General features: G+C 43.1%; 3 protein-coding genes across 4 annotated transcripts; 2 read left to right on the plus strand and 1 right to left on the minus strand.

Moving 5' to 3' along the window:
* Positions 1–234: 234 nt before the first annotated feature.
* Positions 235–7,504, plus strand: sftpbb (surfactant protein Bb). Its single transcript, XM_048980821.1, has 11 exons — positions 235–403; positions 1,132–1,184; positions 1,437–1,511; positions 3,985–4,110; positions 4,262–4,393; positions 4,470–4,550; positions 4,791–4,974; positions 5,119–5,261; positions 5,365–5,445; positions 5,729–5,839; positions 6,582–7,504. The coding sequence occupies exons 1-11, from the start codon at positions 352–354 to the stop codon at positions 6,615–6,617; spliced, it is 1,074 nt and encodes a 357-aa protein (XP_048836778.1). The 5' UTR covers positions 235–351; the 3' UTR covers positions 6,618–7,504.
* Positions 7,074–15,299, minus strand: usp39 (ubiquitin specific peptidase 39). 2 transcript variants are annotated; one of them, XM_048980774.1, is made up of 13 exons: positions 15,195–15,299; positions 14,348–14,426; positions 13,751–13,845; positions 13,367–13,503; positions 12,866–13,018; positions 12,391–12,616; positions 11,534–11,608; positions 11,260–11,327; positions 10,731–10,919; positions 10,202–10,344; positions 7,844–7,979; positions 7,613–7,699; positions 7,074–7,234 (listed from the first exon to the last, which is right to left on the minus strand). In XM_048980774.1, exons 1-13 carry the CDS (start codon positions 15,259–15,261, stop codon positions 7,181–7,183), a joined length of 1,509 nt encoding a protein of 502 aa, XP_048836731.1. In that variant the 5' UTR covers positions 15,262–15,299; the 3' UTR covers positions 7,074–7,180. The 2 variants fall into 2 exon arrangements, with proteins under 2 accessions (XP_048836731.1, XP_048836738.1); XM_048980781.1 differs by lacking the exon at positions 15,195–15,299 and adding an exon at positions 14,705–14,900.
* c2h2orf68 (chromosome 2 C2orf68 homolog) lies at positions 14,985–18,541 on the plus strand. Its single transcript, XM_048980864.1, has 5 exons — positions 14,985–15,118; positions 15,560–15,694; positions 16,052–16,167; positions 17,113–17,258; positions 17,809–18,541. The coding sequence occupies exons 2-5, from the start codon at positions 15,585–15,587 to the stop codon at positions 17,929–17,931; spliced, it is 495 nt and encodes a 164-aa protein (XP_048836821.1). The 5' UTR covers positions 14,985–15,118; positions 15,560–15,584; the 3' UTR covers positions 17,932–18,541.
* Positions 18,542–20,644: the final 2,103 nt, after the last annotated feature.

Raw genomic sequence — 20,644 nt, forward strand, 5'->3', positions numbered from 1 at the left:
AATGTATGTGTATGAATCGCCACCCGCGATCCTAACAAGTACAAGTGGTAGAACATTTATTATTTTAAACAGTTTAGTTATTTCCGTAGTAACTGCATCTGTGAGTAAGTGCAAATGTCAATGCGTGCATTGTCTCATACAAATCAAAAGCAGCTCGTATCATACACTGATAAACCGCATTACATGCAAATGACCAACCACACATTGGCCCTGCCCACTCAGATGGTTCTAATCTGCGATTGGCTCAGATTTCGGCAGCTCTTCCGGAAACCAAACCGTACAAACGCAGCTGATTTCTCGTAATAACAATAACATTTATTTAGCTTTTTAATACTGCTCCTGAAACTGATTATGCCTGTTTCGAAGGTTTTATTCCTGCTACTTTTTGCTTCTGTGACTGGAGGTAAACACCTTTCGATTGTCGGCTTTTGTTTGTTGTGTTTTTAGCAGCCAGAAAAAGAGTGCTGAAAGAAATCACATTTACTTGTTTTCTAACGCAATCATAAAATCATAATATTAACACGTGGTCGTTTCGTTTTAATTAACCATTGTGTTAAAAAAAAGAGAAGGCGTTGCTCGGTGTGCGTATATAAGGAGACCGATTAGTGTGACGCCATATTAATGTTTTTGTAACGTTAGCGAACGATGGGCAGGGATTTGTAACTCACGCCATTTTAATAAATAAACACTCCCCGATCCCTTAGATTCCCTTCCTGGTCAAACAATGTGTACTTCATGGAATTTTGTCAGACACGCCAATACGTTTTAATTAACTGCCTTGTTTAATGACCACAGCATTGATGAAGTCTGGCATTCTTATTAAATATATTAAGTGAACGCTTTTCGAAACGAGTCACAGTGACACTGCAGGGAAATAACATTACTTTCAGTTCACTACCATTGTAGGTGGTGGGGAGAGGAGGCCGGATTTTATCGTTTTAATAGCAGTTTGCCACTCTACAGTACAATCTGCATTAGGCACAAGAGCCGTGATTTTCCCACGATTTTAAACGCTTACTCTACTGCTCCTTCTGTCCCAAAAGTGCATCATTGTTGGCATTAAATGGTGACCGCTTGTGGTGCTGTGCCGATTGTCAAGATGATGTGTGCTTTTTCTCTTCCCCCTTTTAGGCCTGGCCAGGTTCGTTACCCAGCCGGATGACGATGGCGTCGGTTTGCAGTCGGTGAGCTGAAATGTGTAAATGGTGTCCTGTTGTTGTGTTCTGGGCTTACAGCAACTCTGGATATAACGGACTGTTTTGCCAGGTCCCTTGAAATCCGTTATAAGTGGATTTTTACTGTACTAGTCTTGCACAATGTTTTGATTTCAAACTCTGGATCAGCTGCTTATCATGTGCATGTGATGGGGAAGCATCTGTGGTCCTGACCTCTCCCTTTCCGCCATGTGACTGAACTCTGGTTCCCCTTCAACACAGAGCGAAAACAGCTGCAATGACTGCACCCAGCTCCTGGAGTTCTTCACCAACATGCATCCCAGCAGTGGCACTCAGGTGAGCCCGGCCCTATAACCCAGGGGCTTGTGCTGATTGGATGCTAATGTGAATTGCAGTCTGTGGTCTGTCCAGTGCTGAGCCTCTTGTGATCCCATCAACCTGTTGTAGAGGCAAGACTGAACTGTCAAACTGCATGCTCCTAACAATCAGGTCTTCATACACGTCATGCTGAGTCACTGGGAGAAACTGTTTGTAGTTGGGCTGCAGGCGTGCCTGTATTGTTCTGGAGTGACTTTTTCCAGTCTTAGTGACATTCCAGTGATGTGTCATCACTCGGTAAGCTTTCAGCTGTGCCACTGCTCTCTGTTTGGGTTGAAACTGCCATTGAATGGTTTGTGCTGGTCGGAAATGTGTTCTTCATACATATCTGAGGAAGTCACAAGTTTATGATGTCAAGATTTCAAGCTCCATTATTTTCTTCATCAGCCCCACATGAGAATGTGCCTTATTAATAAAAGGCATTTTAGTCCTAGGAATGTGATCCCTTTAGAATCAGCACTCAGAGGCATGTTTTTCTGGCAGCATGTGTTTACCACTAGGGTGCGCTCAGTATGGAAGATTATCTCCAGTGCAGATTGGATCTCTCACTATTGAACACACAAAAAATGTATATAGTTCAGTAACAGAATCAATTCCCAGTTGATCACTGACAGCCATTTATCTGTCTGAGTTTGCCTCGGACTACCTAGGTTTTTGTCGCTTAGGTATTGTTAATTTAGTAGAAGTGCACCAATCCTGATATTCAGATAGAGGTATAAGCACCTACCTATACATATGGCCGATACCCAATCCGTTTGATATGTGTACGATGCTTAGTGTTCGGCAGTCTGTAAAAAGATAGCTCCTATTTCTTGTTAAATCGATTTGTACAATCGATCGCATGATGGCTCTTTCCCAGTTTAGATATGTTTTTTTGGGACATTCAAGCTGAACACTAACACTGCTACTCAGTTTATTTGCCACTCAGTGGGTGTGAGCGTAGTGACTTCTGCCTGCTGTGACGTCATGCTATTTGCAGCAGGAGGAACGTGAGAGCATCAGATAAGAGGGTGACGATCTGGAAGTATTTTTACACTTTTAACAATAGGTAGTAGTACGACAATTAGCAGTGTTTGTAAAAACGAAGGAAGTAGGGCGATGGAAGTAGCGGATAATGGAAAATCCCACTAAACAAAGTGCATGCAATTGTGCAGGACAACGCAAGTAATATAAAGAGCAATGGATGATTTGGAGTCGCTAGCTTGGGCTGTTTTGTGCACTCGCTGCAGCTTGTGATACATGAGGGGCTGCTGTCACAACAATGTGTAAGTGACGCTGTTGCCAGTGGGAGAAAAATTGTGGGGCACTTTAAGCATTCGCCACTTGTGTGTCCTCGCTTGGATGATATTCAAATCGAACTGCAAATGCTGCAAAAACGCTTAAAACAAGATGTACAAATGAGGTGGAACAGTATGTTGTGTGGTTAACTAGCCCAATTAAAGATTTGGCATGCATTTTTTCATTTGCATATAGCTAAACATTTAATATCTATAAATATTAAAAGTAGAAAAAGTCTTTGCATCGGAATCGAATCGGAACTGAAAAAATATAGATCAGTCCAAATTTAGGGATTTTCATAGGTTACATTAATCTATCCAAGGCTGGTTTTTGGATTAAGGCACTAGGTGTACTCCCTCCCTCTAAATCATTGGTGTAGGGATGCACTAATTGCATTTTCCTTGGCTGGTCCTGAGTTACAGAATGTTTATTTTAAACCTGACCTGCAGATATCAGTCCTGGAAAATTCAGATTTTCTTGGTCTTATAATAATAATTAGCAGAACTAGCTTTCTGCCAGCAGAATATTTTAAATAACCTTTTCAAAGAAAAGTGTCTCTGCATCAGTCGAATTAAATTGGTTGTTTAAAATGTTTTTTTCCTCCACGGATAACTTTGTTCACATATTGCACACAACAAATCTGCTTTCCGCTCGCACTGAGAAGAATCTCCCAGTGGCAGACACTTTTCCTATAAGTGCTTTACTTTACTTATCACGCAACATTAGTGGGAGGGGGCACGACTCTGGATGGCAACTGATTTTAGGCTGCTTCCATTTTAAGGTGTTAAAAAGATTGGTGGCATTGCCACTTGTTATACGAACAGTGTCTTTGCATAATTCGTAAAATGCAGTAGACTGGTCCGTATCGGATATTACAAATCCCGAACCATGTAACCACACTAAGTAGAACAGTTTTTGGAACCAGTTTTCCCTTATAAGCAATTCTGACAGCGGAGCCGACCCCTCTATGGACGGCGTGTTGTTTACCATGAGCCATAAGTACAGTATTATTGTTTTGTTTTTAGCAGTGCTGTATATAAAGTTCATTTTAATCAAGTTAACTAACTGGTTTAATTGAGATGAGCTGGTATTTCATTTGCCTGAGGCTCAATCTCAATTCAGGTCTGAGCCATATGCTGCGTTCCGCTCCTAGGAGCTCATGAAAGACGCCCTTGCAGCCCTGTGCCAGTCACTCCCCGAGGATGATGCCAAATCCCTCTGTCTGCATAACATGGACAAGAACATGCCTCTGACTGTTCGCTTCCTGACCCGCGTCCTGGTGAGTGCTCACCGTCCAAAATGACCAACCATCCCCACTGTGTTAAAAGCATGGTGGAGGACTTTTCAGTTAAGTGATCTGTTTACTTGGAATAAGGCACGTCCTCATTAAATCCAGTGATTGACCTGCTTTTTCCTCCTGATGGCCTCAGAATCCTGGCCAAGTGTGTGCGGCCCTGGGCCTGTGCAACACCCAATCAGAGGCTGCCAAACAGGAGATTCTGACCAATAGCATCGTTGCCGGTGTGGCCAGTGGGATTTCAGAGAAAGATGGCACTCTAGAAGTAAGAGATGTTTTCTAGTAATAGTACTGCAGGACCACTGACACGTGAAGACTAACTGCTGGTTTGTCCCTTGCAGGTGCAGATCTCTCCTGAGTGTACCTTCTGTGTTTTTATAATCAAGAAAATAGAAAGCCTGTTGCCTAAGGAAAGAACTGAGGTAATGAGAAAAAATCTCATCAGTTTCTCTTTAGGATGCAAAATGGTGTTATGGGAAGATTAGAATGAATTTCTAATAAGTGATTTCCAAAGCATCTGTAGCTTTTAAAAAATGGGCCAAACTTGAAAGTTTGTTTTAATAATAAGGTGTATATTTTAAAATGCTGCTCCTGATTTTTTTACTCTTTGAAATGACTTCTTACCTCATTACCCATCCCATGTATCCTTTCACCCTTCTTAGGACGCTGTGATGAAGGTTATGGGCGAGGTGTGTGACCTCCTGCCTTCCAGTTATAAGGATGAGTGTGACAATTTTGTCAACAAGTATGGGAAAGACGCAGTCGAGTTCTTGCTATCCTACGCCGCGCCCCATACCATCTGCACCTTGCTGCATCTCTGCCTGTTCCTGGAGAGGCCTGTTCTGGGTAAGAGCCCCTCCTGCCTCGGCCTGCATCCCGATTTCCCGCGTCTGGTTCATATCTGCTCTGGGCAGCTTATCAACCCTCTCAGTCTCTGTCAGTAAGCCCTATTATCTCAGTCACTCTCTTTGGCTCTATCCTGCCCTGCAGATGAGACCATCCCCTCCGACTGTGACACTTGTCGGACGCTGGCGGCCCTCACCCGGGTCCAGCTCGGGTCCAATGCTACTGAGACCGAGACCTCTGGTTTCCTTGGGTCCATCTGCCTGCTGTACCCTCAGGCCATCCCTAAGGTGACTTTTGAAGTGCTTGCACATGTTTTTGGGGAGACAGTAATGGTCGAGTTGCAAGCTGTAGGGTAGCTAAAGAGCTGTACGTTTTCTCTGCTGCTTTCAGTGTGAGCTGTTCATCCAGCGCTATGGCCCAGTCCTGCAGGGGGTTCTGGGAAAGGAGGGGAGCACCCTGGATAACTGTGGGGTAAGGTGAACGTCACGGCTACATTCTCAGTATTGTACTCGGGACTGAAATAAGGGAAATTGCTGGATTACGTGTGACCTTCAGTGAGAAGTGGTGGAAAGCATGTGTCACTGTGTGTAGCTGCATCACATTAACCTAGCTGCTGTCTGCAAGACTCACCTGCTACACTTGTGTTTGCCAAAAAAAGGAGAAATATCAGATCCACTTATCCAGCTGAGCATTGCCGCAATAGTAAGTGACACTACCTGGTCTGAGTGCTGTCTGTCCCTGCCCCCCCCCCCAGCGTGCAGACCTGTGTGTCAGTGTAAGAAGGGTGGAGCCTTTGGGGGGTAACCACTGTACCTGGGGAAACAACTACAGGTGCAGAGATGAGAAAATAGCACAGGAATGCAATGTGAGTACATCGCCTTTACAGGTATTAAGGCTCTTTCCCACCGAGGCTATGTTCACAGTAGGGAAGCCAAATGCAATAAGAAGCGCAACGTGTGGTACTGCGTTACACAAATTTCTTCATGCGTTTTTCTACATTTACTTACCTGCAGATATGTCCTGATTTTTCTTGCATTTGTCCATGTTCTTATGGACAACTTTTTACATTTTTAACGTTGCGTTGTATTAGCCATTTCTGTGATTGTGCATGACTCTCCCTAGTGTTTGTGGGGGAAAGAGTGAGTAAAAAATGCATTAACTTTGGAATGCATTCATATCCATTTTTCATTGTCGTCAATTTGAGAGTGCTGCGCAGAGAAATGCGTACAGCAGTGTGTTTTCAAAATTAACACGGTAGTGGGAACATCGTACATTTCACTCGTGCGGAGAGGGGTGAATCAACCTTTTAGTTATTTTATTTATTGGAAGTGTGGGGATCGATTGCCTGTTCTGAAAATACGGGACAAAATAGGACACGTTTAATTTGCACACTGCTAATATGGCTCATGACACGTTCGTTAAATCTGGCCTGGCCAGCAGATGGAGAAAAGGACCAGGAACTACAATTGGGCTGAGTTCCTGAGTTGGGAAAGGGCCTTTAGTTGCATGGGTGTGATCTCTGGGAACTTGAGGCCTTTAGCCAGTAAGTGTATGTAAATAAAGCCCCAACTGAAAACGGTCTGAAGTGCTTCTTTCCTGTCCTGCAGAGTGTGGCTTTCTGCCAGAAATACATCTGGAAGTAGACTGGACTGCAGCATCAGCTTCATGACTGGACTTCAAGCCGTCTGATTGGGTCATGAGCCTATTACTTTTGCACTGACTAATTTGTGCTGTTTTTGTGTTGGACTGTTACCTGGATCATGGCTTCATGTTGTTTAGTGAAATGTATAGATTGTGCCCGTACTCTGGCTATGACAGCTGACTGTGATTGAGTTGAGCACTCTGAAGTTTGTCCTACTGCTTTTAAACAAATCGTTTTGTGGAAGTGTGTAATAAAGGGTGGAGGTGTTTTTATATATAACTTTGTCCCTCTGCCTCTATATTGCTTGGGCTTCTTAAAGTAGGATCAGTAAAATGAAATCATTGATTGGAAAAAAAGTAGCTGAAGGCAAACATTAAACATGATGAGTTTATTTACACACTTCAGGCATACAATATTTAAAAAAAAAAAAAATTACAATTTTTTTTTTAAAAAACAATCCAAGACTGTAGAGAACACATTTAGCTCCTCGTGCAAGAGAGATGGGGAAACTCCCTCTCATGAAGGAAGGTCCCAGGCTTCACTCCCCCTCCCTCCAGAGAGGCATCAGGCCCCTGTGCGGTTAGCAGCGTCGTCCTCCGGGTCTCTCATCTTCCAAATCTTAAAAAAAAAGGCATTTGATAAAGCGCCTTGGGGAGGTGGCTGGTATGATGCACAAGCAAATCTATAGGCTAATTTGCTAGAAGCAGTACATTCCCCCCACCTTCAGCCATAACAGCAGGACAGTATTTAATGTCACAGTATAGCTGTACCCCCCATTAATTCATTTTTACACAAGCTTGTTTGCACTATTGTCATTATACATTTTCTTCTTTACTGCTGTAATACAAATGAATTTCCCCCTCCAGTCAATAAATAATGGAAACGATACTATGGTCTCTTGCTTGCAGTCTTCGCAGAGTCCATTAGAATGAGCATTCATCATGCATATTGAGCCAGTAGGAGCTTTACAGGTGGGTTAGAAATGACAGCGCGTACCTGGATGTACGCCTCCGACAGTGTGATCATCTGCGGTAGGATGTCCATCACCTGCAGGTCTTGGAGCTCGTACCACTTCCCGGTGCCCTGACAGACAGACAGAGTCATGTCCCTGGCAGTGGGCACTAGCCTTCCTGGGCATAGCGCCACACATACACACACCTAACTCATGTAATGCTCAAACCATTAATTTTAAAGTCTCTCCCTAATATGAAGCATGATGTGACTCACATGGTGCAGCACATGAATCCTGTAGGCCCCTTCGGACGGCTTCCCATCATGCACCACGTTGGCCACCAGGTCATAGGTGGTGCTCCTGGCGGTGGCCTGAGCCTCTTCGGTCAGGTACTCACGCAGGTCCACGTTCCTGGGGAGACGGGGAACAGGTACAGACCTCAACCAGAGCTCCCTGGATAAATGCCACCAAGTCTGGCATCAGGACCGGCTGTTGAGAACTACCATGAGTCAGCAGAGGACTTTTAGTAGAATTTATTAAAAACCAAACCATGGGGCTGGCAGGGAGCATAAACTATTTCTGTATGCTGATGATATTTTGGTACTGAATCGGGATCCAGGCAACTCTATACTAGTGTCGTTGGAAATTACTGAATTATATTCTAAAGAATTTGGTTATTGTGTTAACTGGCATAAATCAGAAGCTATGCCGATATCTCAAATTTGTTCCCCTAATTTATTATCTAATTGTCAATTCAAATGGCTTTCAAAAGGAATTAAATATTTAGGGATGGAACTTAACCCAGACATAAAAGAAATTATTTTTACTAACATGGAATCACTATTAGATAAAATTAATCTGGATAACTCTAATAGATTACACTTGACTTTGTGGGGGAAGGTGAACATAATTAAGATGGTTTTAGCTCCTAAGATAAATTATTTGATAAATATGATACCTATATCTATCCCACACCAATTGCTATTGAGATATAACAAAATGACAAAGCATTTTATTTGGGATGGGAGAAAACCTAGAATCTGTATGGACAAACTTTGTCAGCCTAAAACAGGAGGGAGTTTGTCACTACCGAACATTCAACATTATAGTATTTCATTTGAAATGACAAAGCTTACCAGGCATTGGGAAGGTATAAATGATTTGGACTGGATCTTAACTGAAAGGGAACTAACGTCTCCTTTTACACCTGTCGAAGCCCTCTCACAAACTTTAAAAAACATTTTAATACACTCAAAAACAATTTGGCAAGAAGTGCAGAGCAAATGTAACATCTCATCATATTCAAAAATATGCAGCAATATGGCATAATCCTAAAAAAATAGGCAAACAGAATATATCGCCTGAAAGAGGGTATTAGGATATTAAATGGTTTATTTGAAGAGGACCGCTTACTTTCTTATTGCAAAATTAAAAAGAAATTCAATTTGGAAGGTCAGGGAAATACTTGCAACTTAGACACTGTGTTAAAGATAAAGCTACCTTCCATCAAGAAAAGGATTGATAGAGCGCTATATGGGGTTACCAACAATATTGCAGAAAGCATCCAAGTGGTACGAGTTGTGTCCATGGACCTATAATAGTAGCTGTGATAATCTAACGATGATATGGGAGAGAGACCTTTCCCAGGTATGTAGAGGCATGGGGGGGATTCTTTCCAACACTGAGGAGTATATTTACGGGAAGCTAGAGGCAAATGTATCCAATACAAAATAATTCATTAATATTACTATACTCCAACAAGACTTCATAAAATGGGCCTACTTAAAGATGATTTATGTTGGAAATGTCGAATCGAACAAGACACATCTATGCACGCGTCATGGGAATGTACCAAAGTCTCCTGCCTGTGATGTAATGTTTTGGATTATATGAGTAAATGGTTGGAATGTGAATTGCACAGATCACCAAGATTCTGTTTACTTGGAGACAAGACTGCAGCGCTCAATTTACCTAAGCATGCGTTTAGAGTAGTAAAAACTGGCCTAATAACCTGGGCATGGCTGATTCTGAGGTGTTGGAGGGAACCCCAAACTCCCACATTAAACATGTGGAAGAACTTAATGATGGAAACTGTGGCATGTGACAAGATGCCGGGAAGATTAAATCTGCATAATGATGTTATTAAGGAACAATGGGACAGCTTTAGTAGATATATGTCAGGGAAGAATAACTAAAAGACTGATAATGGGACACAAGTGTATTAGATGCCATGTTCTAACATTTATTCTTCGATACTAGTCAGCCACTCATATCACACATGCCAATTTATTGTATTGTTTTTCTTATTTTACTTAATTTTATTATTTCTTTAATTGCTGTATACTTTGTCTTCCTGTTAAAATCAATAAAAATTTAAATTGCAAAAAAATTTAAAAACACAACCATCCACGGCAGAAACGGGATGCTACCACAGTAGGGTAAAGAGTAACTGCTCCAAAATGATCTTAGTCAGTACTACACAAAATCCAGTGTCACACTGTCACAGCCGTATGAGCTGCAGAAACCAAGGTCTCATTAACACTTAGGGTCAGACATAGAAGTTGAGCCAAGACTGGAAAGCAGTTGCTTCACTCTTTATGAGACCGGAGTGGCTATTTGTAAAGGAGACTCACGTGACAGGGAAGTTAACGATGGTGGGGTTCTTCTCCACAAAGAAGTTATTCTTGGTGAATCTCTTGATGCAGAAGATGAGGTAGGGTGGCAGTTTGGTCAGCTGGAAACGCTTAAGGAAGTTTTCCTTGTATGTTTTGTACTCCTGTGAAAGACAAGTTTACAGTATATCTGCTTTCATGCCAAATGCTGGAAGCAAGTATGTGGAGCACAAAAAATGTAGAACCAGTCCAAGACACTGTTCCATATAAAACTGCAGTTGGATCAGAGTTGACACAGATTACGTAACCAAAGACGACGACTACAAGACTTTTAGGGAGCAGCTATGGGGAGACAGCGGTCTGGAAAAGCCAACAGGACCGATGTCAGACGGGTCATGGGAAATTTCCATTGAGCCATTAAGCTGCCTGAGGTGGTTTGGCACCCAGCTTCAACTGAACCCCTTTAGAAGGGTAACTGAGAAGCCTTGGGTTTAGGCCTTCAAAAGGCTGGAGAAAGATGAATTACTGTGGGGGTCAGGGGGGCGATTACCTTCTCCATGATGCCGTTGAACTTAGCCAGGATGGTGAAGAGGGGAACCTGGGGGATGATCAGCTGTTCCTTCTCGTCCTTGTAGAGGGGGGCAGTGGGGAGGTCCAGTGTAAGGTACAGGAAGGGCGACTCAGACATCTTCTCCTGGTACTCCTCCCTGATGAGCATGGCCTCCTTTTCCTCCACTGGCTGGAGAGGGGGAGGGAAGGGATATATACGACTTATTGGCATGATGATAATAGTAGCGCAAAGTACAGCTAAAGGTTCACTCTCTCACAAAAAATCTTTTCAAGTTTTTCATATCAATTTGAGCCACAGAAATATTTCCCCACTGGTTCACGAGACAAATATAGTAACTAATAATGCATAATTAAAACCACCTGTAGCAATTCAAGCATTCCTCTGGACCAAGCAGTACGACACTGTCTTACTTCGTGCAACGCATTATGGAAAAAAATGCAATTGCATTAGTGAAACACGTGTTTTTGGCTGTTTACATGCCAATGGCAACAAGCTCATGTCTACTCACCAAGTCTGGGTGGGGCAGCTTCTTTGAGAAGATGCGCATGGAGCCCTGAAACACCTCGGTGACGATTGCTGCCCGAGCAACAGCAAAGGAGCATCATCCCGTAAGAAGAGAGATTTCCACACAGGATACAAAGCAGATCAGACAAAGCCAAAGAAACACAAAAGCCAGAGAAGCTGAAAAGTAACACAGACATGACAGAGCACTTGGAAACGAGGGGTATAAAGCTGCATTGTGATTAATTGATTATTAATTAATTAAAAAAATAAATACTCACAGGGCTTCTTCTTGGTGCCTCCCAGAGCCCCATGTAAGGCATTCAGGAACCAGGACAGGAAGTCCACAGCATCCCCTACAGGACCATTCGGATATTATAAACGTTTCCAAACCACAAATTCGCTGATACAATGGGTAAATGGGAAGCATCTCTGCATAACACAGATGTAAGGTTGGCTTATACAGGATTTAATACCGTAGTGAAGTAACACCTGAACATGCAAAGTCTACAAAAGGGACAAACGTTTCTTTTTGGAAGCAGTGATTTTCACAAAATGTACTCCATTGCCATGAATGAAGTTAAAAAGAGAGAAAAAAGAATCTAAGATGCATTCTGGTGATATTTCAGATGTTATGTTTTCACACCTGAGGAAAAGCTTGATATTATAAAGCATTTTGAAAATAATGAATGTAATCTTGGGGGTAGGTTTTGAGTGGCCTGCCCACAACCCGAACTTTTCCATAAGCCCTTATAGTGATCACACGATTTTGCATAGAGCAAGGTGTTATGAGAAATCTGTCATGTGACTGCGGTGACAAATACAGGCATCTCTGCTTATTTTATGCAATAAAAGATAAGCACCATCCTGAAGTTTGAGTTCATAATATTTTAGCACCAATAAGAGACCAAAAAAACAGCACATTTCAGAAACGCACCATCTAACATACCGGCTCCCAGCCCCCAACCCTGACATGCTTCCCGTTTTATGCAGAGGGAGGCTGATTTCAGTTACCAAGTGATGCCCTTTTTATAATCCCTTATGTTCACGCGTTCAGATCATGTCTGAAAAATATGGAATGATGCTGTCGTTACTCCCACCCACATCTGACCACACGTCTCTCAAGCACCAGTCTCACCCTGCTTGGTGATCTGAAAGGTCTTCTTGCTGCACAGCACCACAGCTTGCAGCATCTCATGGGGTGACACATGCGCCTTGAAGTTGCGGGGGTTCCACAGCTTGCGCATCAGCTCGCCGAATCGCTGCACCAGCAGGAACATGATATCGCCCGGCGGTCGCCGGATTCCCCGGTAGTTCTCCTCCTCCAGGAAGTAGTTCCGCAGCGGGGGCACATTAGACAATGCCTTGGGAAAAGGACATGGGAAACATGGAAGAAGAGCCTGATTGGATAAAAGTACAGTGTACACTGATTGGACAAGTGAGGGCTTATCCTGACTGGACAAAATGCCAGGAACATTAGGTTCAAATTTGGGTAAACCCTGGGTAAGGAACACCAGCTTCTATTCAAACATGACATTTATAATGAGCCTTCATTCTGCTTTTATGCGGAGTATAAACCATCTATTTAGCCTTACTTGGTGCCAGTAACCCACCTGCAGAACCACATTGGTGTAGTCATTGGCCTTTATATTGTTGAGGCCCACAATTCCGGGCAGGTAGGTGGTGCCATCATAAGCCCTGTACAGCTTGCCCTGCTTGTCCAGGCTCGCGATGTGCTGGCTGGTGAAGGTGGGCTTCAGCACGTACTGCAGGGTAACATACAGACATTTAGTCCAAGTGAAGCAAAACGGCTTAAGATGGAAAGCCAGTAGATGGCACAAAAGGTGAGACAAGGCAAGCTTGTGCTTTGTCATGATGCGGTAGGTGGCTGTCCCTCTAGCTCCTCCCAGAATACATGTAATTTGATACCACCTACAATGATGGATGGAGGTGTCTTTCATTGCCCCACCCACCAACAAAGTTATAAATGCACATGGCTGGTTTTTCCAACACGATAGGATTTACTACCTTACAATATAAAGAGTGCAGAAGGAAATGGGTTCCAAAGACTCTACAGGAACGACCTTCAAGTCCACAGGCACGCGAACGCTCACCGTGATGTCCTCCAGCGAGGAGTCAATGATCTCGTAGTTGTCGGGCAGGCAGTAGAACTTCAGTGTGTGAAGGTTCAGGAAGACATGGTGGGCAAACTGCACACTGTGCGTGTAAGCATGCGACTTCAGCCCTCGACCTGGAAGACACACTCATACATTAACTGGGGCCTCACCGTCCATCTAGGAAGGACCGATAAAGGACATGGAATGAGCCAACAATAGAACAAACAGCCCCCATATCCATCTGAATTATTGAGCGTTCAGACGATAATCACAGAGAGGAACTTCAATGTTGGTAGAAATGGAAGATCTGTTCTGTCTATAAGGATACTATCCTCTCACTCGGTGGTTGTTAGACTGTCTATCCAGAAGTTGTGTACGTACCTTGGAAGTACTTCCCGCAGATCAGACAGGCATAGACGTTGATGTGTGAGAGGGAGATGGAGCATAGCTTCTCAAAGTCGAAATCCAGCACGCTCCTGTTAGGATGCAACGAACATCATGATGACATCCAGTTCATCATCCTCTTCCATAAATAAAATCATCTGTCTAATAAACTCAAACATTTGAATAGCAGTTAAACCGTAATTAAAATAATAAATTAGACATAAATCAGATAATTTAATATAATTTTAGGTACTCATACATAAGATATTCATATGAAATAGGTCTCAATTGACATGGGTCTCAATACTCCAAATCTTCCAGTTCTGAATGCCAATACGCATTTTTTTATTATACAAATGAAGCAGCCCCAGAACTGGATGCGGGAGTGTAAACATTAAGTTAGTAAACGACCGGGGGACATACATAGATATGTACATAGAATGACATATCCATTAATACAGCGCCATATTTTATTGGATCAATTGAAGTACAACGGAAACTGCAGGATTTTAAAGTATACACTTCTGTTAAACAGTTTACCTGCTATACCCCCTGGTATGTATAAACTTCCCTTTACGGCCTCGAAAAACCTACCTATTTATTGTGTCCAAGTAAGGACAATGGCGGCTTCTGTGGTCGTCCTCATTCTGGGATCGACCCATTTTCTTCGGTACTTGGGGAAAAAAACACACAAACGAGATAAGCACAGGCATGTATATTAGACTTCCCAGTAGAAGAGCCTGTTTCACTTGGACTTATCTTAAAGTTTGTTTTGTGGATTAAATACGTGGTAGGGCTCTACACAAATTCGTTTGCCATTTAGCTAGGAACACGCACAGTAAATAACTGCCGCTAATAGCAAAACGACTAATCGATTGTATATTATGTAGCAAACTTAGCTAGTTGGCCGATTTGCAGAACGTGCAGTGAATGCCTGTCAGGCTAACGTACCCTCATCCTCTTCTTCTACGTCAATTTGCCTCTCACGTTTTACCGACACCATACTGCCAGATGAGATATTACTGCTTTTATAAATATTTAAAGAGAATAGAGTTTAACTAATAATAGTGTGAAATATTTAAGCTTTTCACGCCAAACTCTCTGAATCTCCCGGTTCCAATTCAACAACATACGCTAAGGCCAACCAAACACTAACCCGAAGTTGTGAAACGAAGTCTCGCGATATTAAAAAGAGAGCGAAAGTTTGACGTAAAATCCTACTATGACACTGCGTCAAATACTGAACTCTGACAAATGTGAACAAAAGATATCGATATAAATACAAATAGCTTGACTTATAAACGGGAAATGCCTGTGTAATGTGGGGTTCCTTCTGATATTCCTGCTTCCTTCTAAGAACATTTGGTGAGACATTTGTAAATTGCGCACGTTTCCTCTGATGGACTGGCATCCTGTCTACAATGTACCCCAACCGTGTTACCGTGTAGCCTGTGCAGTCTGGGATAGGCTCCAGCCGTGACTAGATGGATGTTATAGTTGCAGGACATTACTTGTAGCTAGAACTACAGGTGACAACAATTTTCAAGAATTGTAAAACTCTGTTTAGGTCAAGCTTAGTGTAATGCAATTCTAAATTAGCAGATCGTAACAGTGGATTACTCGATAAGTAGACAGGACCACAGCATGGCAGTTCATTATTTTATATCTTTAAATACAAGTATACAAGCTTAGTAACCCCGGGAGTGAATCGAGTTGGCCAACAGTCTACTCTCCGTGGCTTGACTAACGATGCAGCTCGATGGGAAGATAGGCTTTTAATTGCGGGAGTCTTTATATTCCTTCAAGAAATAACAGTTCTAAGCACATCACGATGGAGGTCGTACGAGAAGATGAGGAGCAACAAATGAAATATAAACCCGGGGGTCGTTTGGACATGAACCACGGTTTCCTACACCATATTCGTAGGAATCAGATTGCCAGGTGGGTCACAGAATTGCTACAAAACACATGACATCAGTTTTATTAAGCGCGTTTCCTGAGGCGCGGAGTTATTTCAGTATTAGTGTCTTAAATTTCAAAACCACAGCAGTCGTGAAGTCTCGTTAACTGGTACGCCTACTCGCCCTAACCCCTACTGTGCATGCGCAAAAATGATCTAAATACTGCGAGTTTGAGATCCGATGCTCACGATTTGGAGAACAGAAATAAAGTTCATTTATGATCGTGTGCACGTATGTTTTGATGGTAGACTCAGAAGTAACATCTGCGGTCAGATTAGAGTTCCGATCTTTTTTATACATGCAGTTAGTACCCAAGGGTGTTTGTGTGTCGTTTTAGAGATGACTATGACAAGGAGGTGAAGCAGGCCAAGGAAAAACAGAGGCGTAGACCCACGACGACCCCCAGGCGCCCCCGTCGGCCTGACATCCAGGTGTACCACCCCCGGCGCAGGAGTAAGAAAAATCGACACGAAAGTAATGGGGTGGGTGGCGAAGGACCCAGCGCCGGCCCCCACCCCCTACTGAGGGTGTCGGGTCCGTGGGGCGGGGATACAGCGTATAAACGTTATTGCAGGTTGTGAACCAGGCTCTCGGTGCGTATGAAATAGCATCCGTAAAGATATCAGACGTGACAAAGAGATTGCCTTCTCAGTCGCCTTTTATAATACGACAAAAAAGGTCACGTATGACGACGTAATAAAGTGATTTTAGCATGTAAGCTAGTCCATGTTTACTCTACATACTGCATATACTGAGCATGTATACTAGTGCATATATGGTGTATAGTATATACGTATAACACATAAACCAGCTGTACAGTCCAAGTTTTGATAATTCAGACTATAGTGTTTTGTACACTGCAAAATGAGATCTAACAAAATTGCATATTGAAATATTTACTGAAGGCTGATCTCATCTAGAATCCAACAGTAATTAAAAGTTTATTTAATTTCTATCTTGCTCTCCATGAAACATATATAGGTGTGAGAAAACTTGGCAGCAAAGGACAGCTACCTGCAGCAGCAGCCATGGAGCTGGGGGTTAAGGCCCCACAGACATGACTGTTTTGCTGAGACTAGACTTGAACCAGCAGCCATCTGATTACAGGCACAGGGACTTGAGCCACACGTTGCCCCTTATGATTGTAGCAACTGTTGCCTTTGTATTAACCTATGAGCGTCTTTCATTTATTTACCCAACCATGATATGGATATTATACTGCTTGTTCATTCTTGACTCTTTCTCTGGCTGTCCTCCACTGCTGACAAGCTCAGTATGGAAAAAATGAGTATGAATCAGATCAATTAGCGGTCAGTGGCGTGTAGAGGAGCTCAGGCAGGACTAAGGGATAGGAGGGGGAAAATGACACGTTTTTTTTTTTGCATGCGGTGGTTTTAGATGGATCAGAACCCAGCACCAGTGCTGACACAGAGGAGTGGAACGAAAGCGGCTCGAGCACAGAGGCTGAAAGCCAGAGCACAGAGTTATTCTGGCTTGACTACCAGGCGGACTGTGGCCGCCTCACCTCCTTCATAGTGCACAAGGTGAGACCGATCAAGGCAGCCCATGGAGGGAGGAGCTCAGCATGCGCATTGGCTGGCCTTGTTTCATTGACAAGCGTGAGGTTCACCCACAGACATGTCAGGTCGTCAGTGTGGGTCACGTGACTTGTGCTTGGGATGAGCTTTGTACATAAAGGGTGGTTTGATTTATTGGGGTGTTAGAATGTTCAGTTCGTACGAGTTTACAGCTCAGGGAGCTGTGTTATGTAGCAAGATTTGTTGGTTAGCTAAGCAACTTAGTTTAAACGGACTTTATCTTAGTTCACTTACGTTTAGCCCAAATTACTTAAATCTGACAAAGCAATCCGGCTAAGCAAGAAATCCTGCTTTGTGATACAGGCTTCAAGTCCTTGACAGAAACTCTCCTATATGCTGATTTTATTTTAACTGGCAACCGACTGCCTAAATGCCTTTGGTAAAGTGATGAAGAGTTTAAATCTGGATCCCCATACCTTGCAACATTTGAGGGTTGGAGCTGCGGGGTCCTGGTACTGTGTGCATGTCTGTATTTTACTTCTCACCCATCTCCCAGGAAGATGATCCAGAGAGGGTGGTGGAGAGGGTTGCTGAGGACAATGTTCTGGATGCAGCAATGAGAGCGGCACTGCAGGCCCGGGTCCAGGAAGAGATCAACAAGAGACGAGACAAGCGTTGAACATGACCCCATGAAGGAGGCCTGAAACTCGAGGGGGGAGGGTTCTGTGGAAGCCAGTCAGAGTGGAGAGTGGAATGAGTGGGTGGGGTTAGGGAATTATGGAGGTGACAAGCAGCAATTTCTTGTCCCACACCTCCCTCTCAAACCAGGTAGTATCAGGTGCATTGAGGATGGTCTCCTGTGGAATGGAAGCCAGGGAAGATGCACACAAGTGTTGGGGCAGATGTGGAGAAGAGTCTTCTCTGAAGCTGCAGAAACAGCAGCTCAACAGTTTGGTCAGTTCTTTCATTTCATTGTCACCCTAAAAGCTCTGTAGTACTTACAAGGGAGAGTAAAGGTGCAGACATGTCAGCTCAGAAACAAGAGGTCACTCTGAAGGCTCATTCCTGCTGTCTCCTGGGCCACATTGTGCTCATGATCATCACAAGAGTTGTATACAACATTTACAAGTAGATCCGCATTTTCACATTGTATTTACTTGGATAATACGGCTTAATGTATTTTCAGACCTCCTCTGTACTTGTCTTATGCTGTTTATTATCACTTGTTGTTTTTTTTTTAAATAATATTGTTTTCTTGAATAATATTAAAAAAAGTTTCCATTAATCCACTTTGAAAGCTCTGACATTTTCCTGAAAAAGCAGCAATTCTTAACAAGTCTCATGGATCACAGAACTGCATATTGAACAAAGAGCAGGTAGTCACACTCAGAGAAGCAGGCTTAGCTATGTAATATAAGTTCCTGGAATCCTGCAGTGACCCTGGCTGGTTTTTGGTTTAGACAACCTACCTGGGCTTTGAAATAGGGAACAGAGGCATGCTTCTGTAAATGTAGATACATCTTTGAAACCATCTTAAGGGCATCTGGGAATTCACTAATAAACAGGTAATATGAACTCACCCACCGCTCAACTGGGCACTGCAGTCTGCAAAGTACCTTTTTACAGGGATGGTTTTCCACCCTTGTTATAAGAGCTGGGATATTCTCCATCCATCCATCTATCCATCTTTCAAGACTGCACCCTTCCCTGGTTAAGATGGAGCTTCTATGAAGAAGCACAGGGCAGACACACAATATAGAACATAAGTTTAAGGAACAGTAAAATAGTTGGACCTCACATTACAAAATATATCGCAGTCATGGAAATGGTCCAAATGAGGGCGACTGAACCATGCCAATGAATCTTGATAATAATTTCATGAAATGGGTGTCTTGTGCCAGGCATTGTACCTTATTACTGTTGCCTCACCTACAGTATTGACATCCTCCAGATTCCTGCAGCAGACCAAAGACATGCGGTTAGGCTAATTGATGTTTCTAAATCTCCCTTTGCTTATTATCCTGTGTGCCCTGCATTGGACTGGTGTGCCCCTACCTTCTGCCCTGTACTGCCTGGGACACGCCACAGGCAGTTCCTGCAGCCCTGAGTAGGAAGAACAGTTAGAAGATGGATGGATGGGTCGCAGCATAGCCCAGCTGCCGTAAAGGAGCGTGATTATACAGAAGGCTCACCACGGCCTCATCTAAAGCGTTTCGGGTAATGAAATGCAATCATATAACTTACTTTATGGATAAGAGCAAAACCGGAAAGAACAGCAGAGTTCATGTAAAAAAGAAAATGGGTCAGGATGCCAAAATCTAAAATTCCCCAAAATTATGGTCAAGGGTAAATCTCTGGACCATCTCGAGGGATATATAATCTCTATTTATGGCACCTAATTAATGTTCTGTTTTATTTTCGTAACTGTTCAAGTAATGTTGCATGTTGCATATGAAGGCCTGGCTCACGAATTCCATTCTAGTTCATCCCAAAGGTGGTTGATGGGGTTGAGGTCAGGGCCACTCAGGTTCTTCAACACCAAAGTCACCCAATCATGTCTTTATGGACCTGGCTTTGTGCGCTGGGGTGCTGTTATGCTGGAGGGCCTTCCCCAAACTGTTCCTACAAAGTTGGAAGCATACAATTGTCCAGAATATTTTTGTATACCTACAGCACTAAGAGTTTCCTTCACTGGAAATAAGGGGCCTAGACAAACCTCTGTAAAACAATCCCATACCATTGTCCCTCCTCCAACAAACTTTACAGTTGGCACAATGCAGTCAGGCAGGTAACGTTCTCTTGGCATCTGCCAAACTCAGACTCGTCCATCAGACTGACAGACAGAGACGTGTGATTCATCACTCCACAGAACACGTTTTCACTGCTCCAGAGTCTAGTGCTTTTCACTACTCTACCTGACAATTGGCATTGTGCTTGTTGATGTGAAGCTTGAATGCATCTTCTCAGCTAAGGAAGCCCATTCCATGAAACTCCCCACAAACAGCTTTTCTGCTGATGTTAATGCCAGAGGAAGTTTGGAATTCTGCAGTTTTTGAGTCAATGGAGCACTGTTCTGTTATTTTACATAGTCTGCAACTTTGTGGCTGAGTTGCTGTCGTTCCTAAATGATTCCACTTTGCAATAATACCGCTTATAGTTGGCCATGGAATATCCAGCATGGAAGAAATTTCATAATCTGACTTATTGCAAAGGTGGCATCCTATGGCAGTACCATGCTTGAATTCACTGAGCTCTTCAGAACAACTCATTCTTTCACAAATGTTTGTAGAAGCAGTCTGCATGTGTAGGTGCTTGATTTTATACACTTGTGACAATGGATCTGAATGAAACACCTGAATTCAATGATTAGGAGGTGTGTCCCAAAACTTTTG

This window comes from Brienomyrus brachyistius, chromosome 2 (assembly GCF_023856365.1).
Source record: "Brienomyrus brachyistius isolate T26 chromosome 2, BBRACH_0.4, whole genome shotgun sequence".
NCBI lineage: Eukaryota > Metazoa > Chordata > Actinopteri > Osteoglossiformes > Mormyridae > Brienomyrus > Brienomyrus brachyistius.

Coding starts and splice junctions, on each gene's coding strand:
- sftpbb (XM_048980821.1), top strand. CDS start 352: ATGCCTGTTTCGAAGGTTTTATTCCTGCTACTTTTTGCTTCTGTGACT. Junction 4,394..4,469: donor AGAAAGATGGCACTCTAGAA/GTAAGAGATGTT, acceptor TGTCCCTTGCAG/GTGCAGATCTCTCCTGAGTG. Junction 4,551..4,790: donor TGCCTAAGGAAAGAACTGAG/GTAATGAGAAAA, acceptor CACCCTTCTTAG/GACGCTGTGATGAAGGTTAT.
- c2h2orf68 (XM_048980864.1), top strand. CDS start 15,585: ATGGAGGTCGTACGAGAAGATGAGGAGCAACAAATGAAATATAAACCC. Junction 15,695..16,051: donor CGTAGGAATCAGATTGCCAG/GTGGGTCACAGA, acceptor GTGTCGTTTTAG/AGATGACTATGACAAGGAGG. Junction 17,259..17,808: donor CCTCCTTCATAGTGCACAAG/GTGAGACCGATC, acceptor CCCATCTCCCAG/GAAGATGATCCAGAGAGGGT.
- usp39 (XM_048980774.1), bottom strand. CDS start 15,261: ATGTCCTGCAACTATAACATCCATCTAGTCACGGCTGGAGCCTATCCC. Junction 14,427..15,194: donor CAGACTGCACAGGCTACACG/GTAACACGGTTG, acceptor TTTTTCCCCAAG/TACCGAAGAAAATGGGTCGA. Junction 10,920..11,259: donor AGCTGCCCCACCCAGACTTG/GTGAGTAGACAT, acceptor CCCCCTCTCCAG/CCAGTGGAGGAAAAGGAGGC.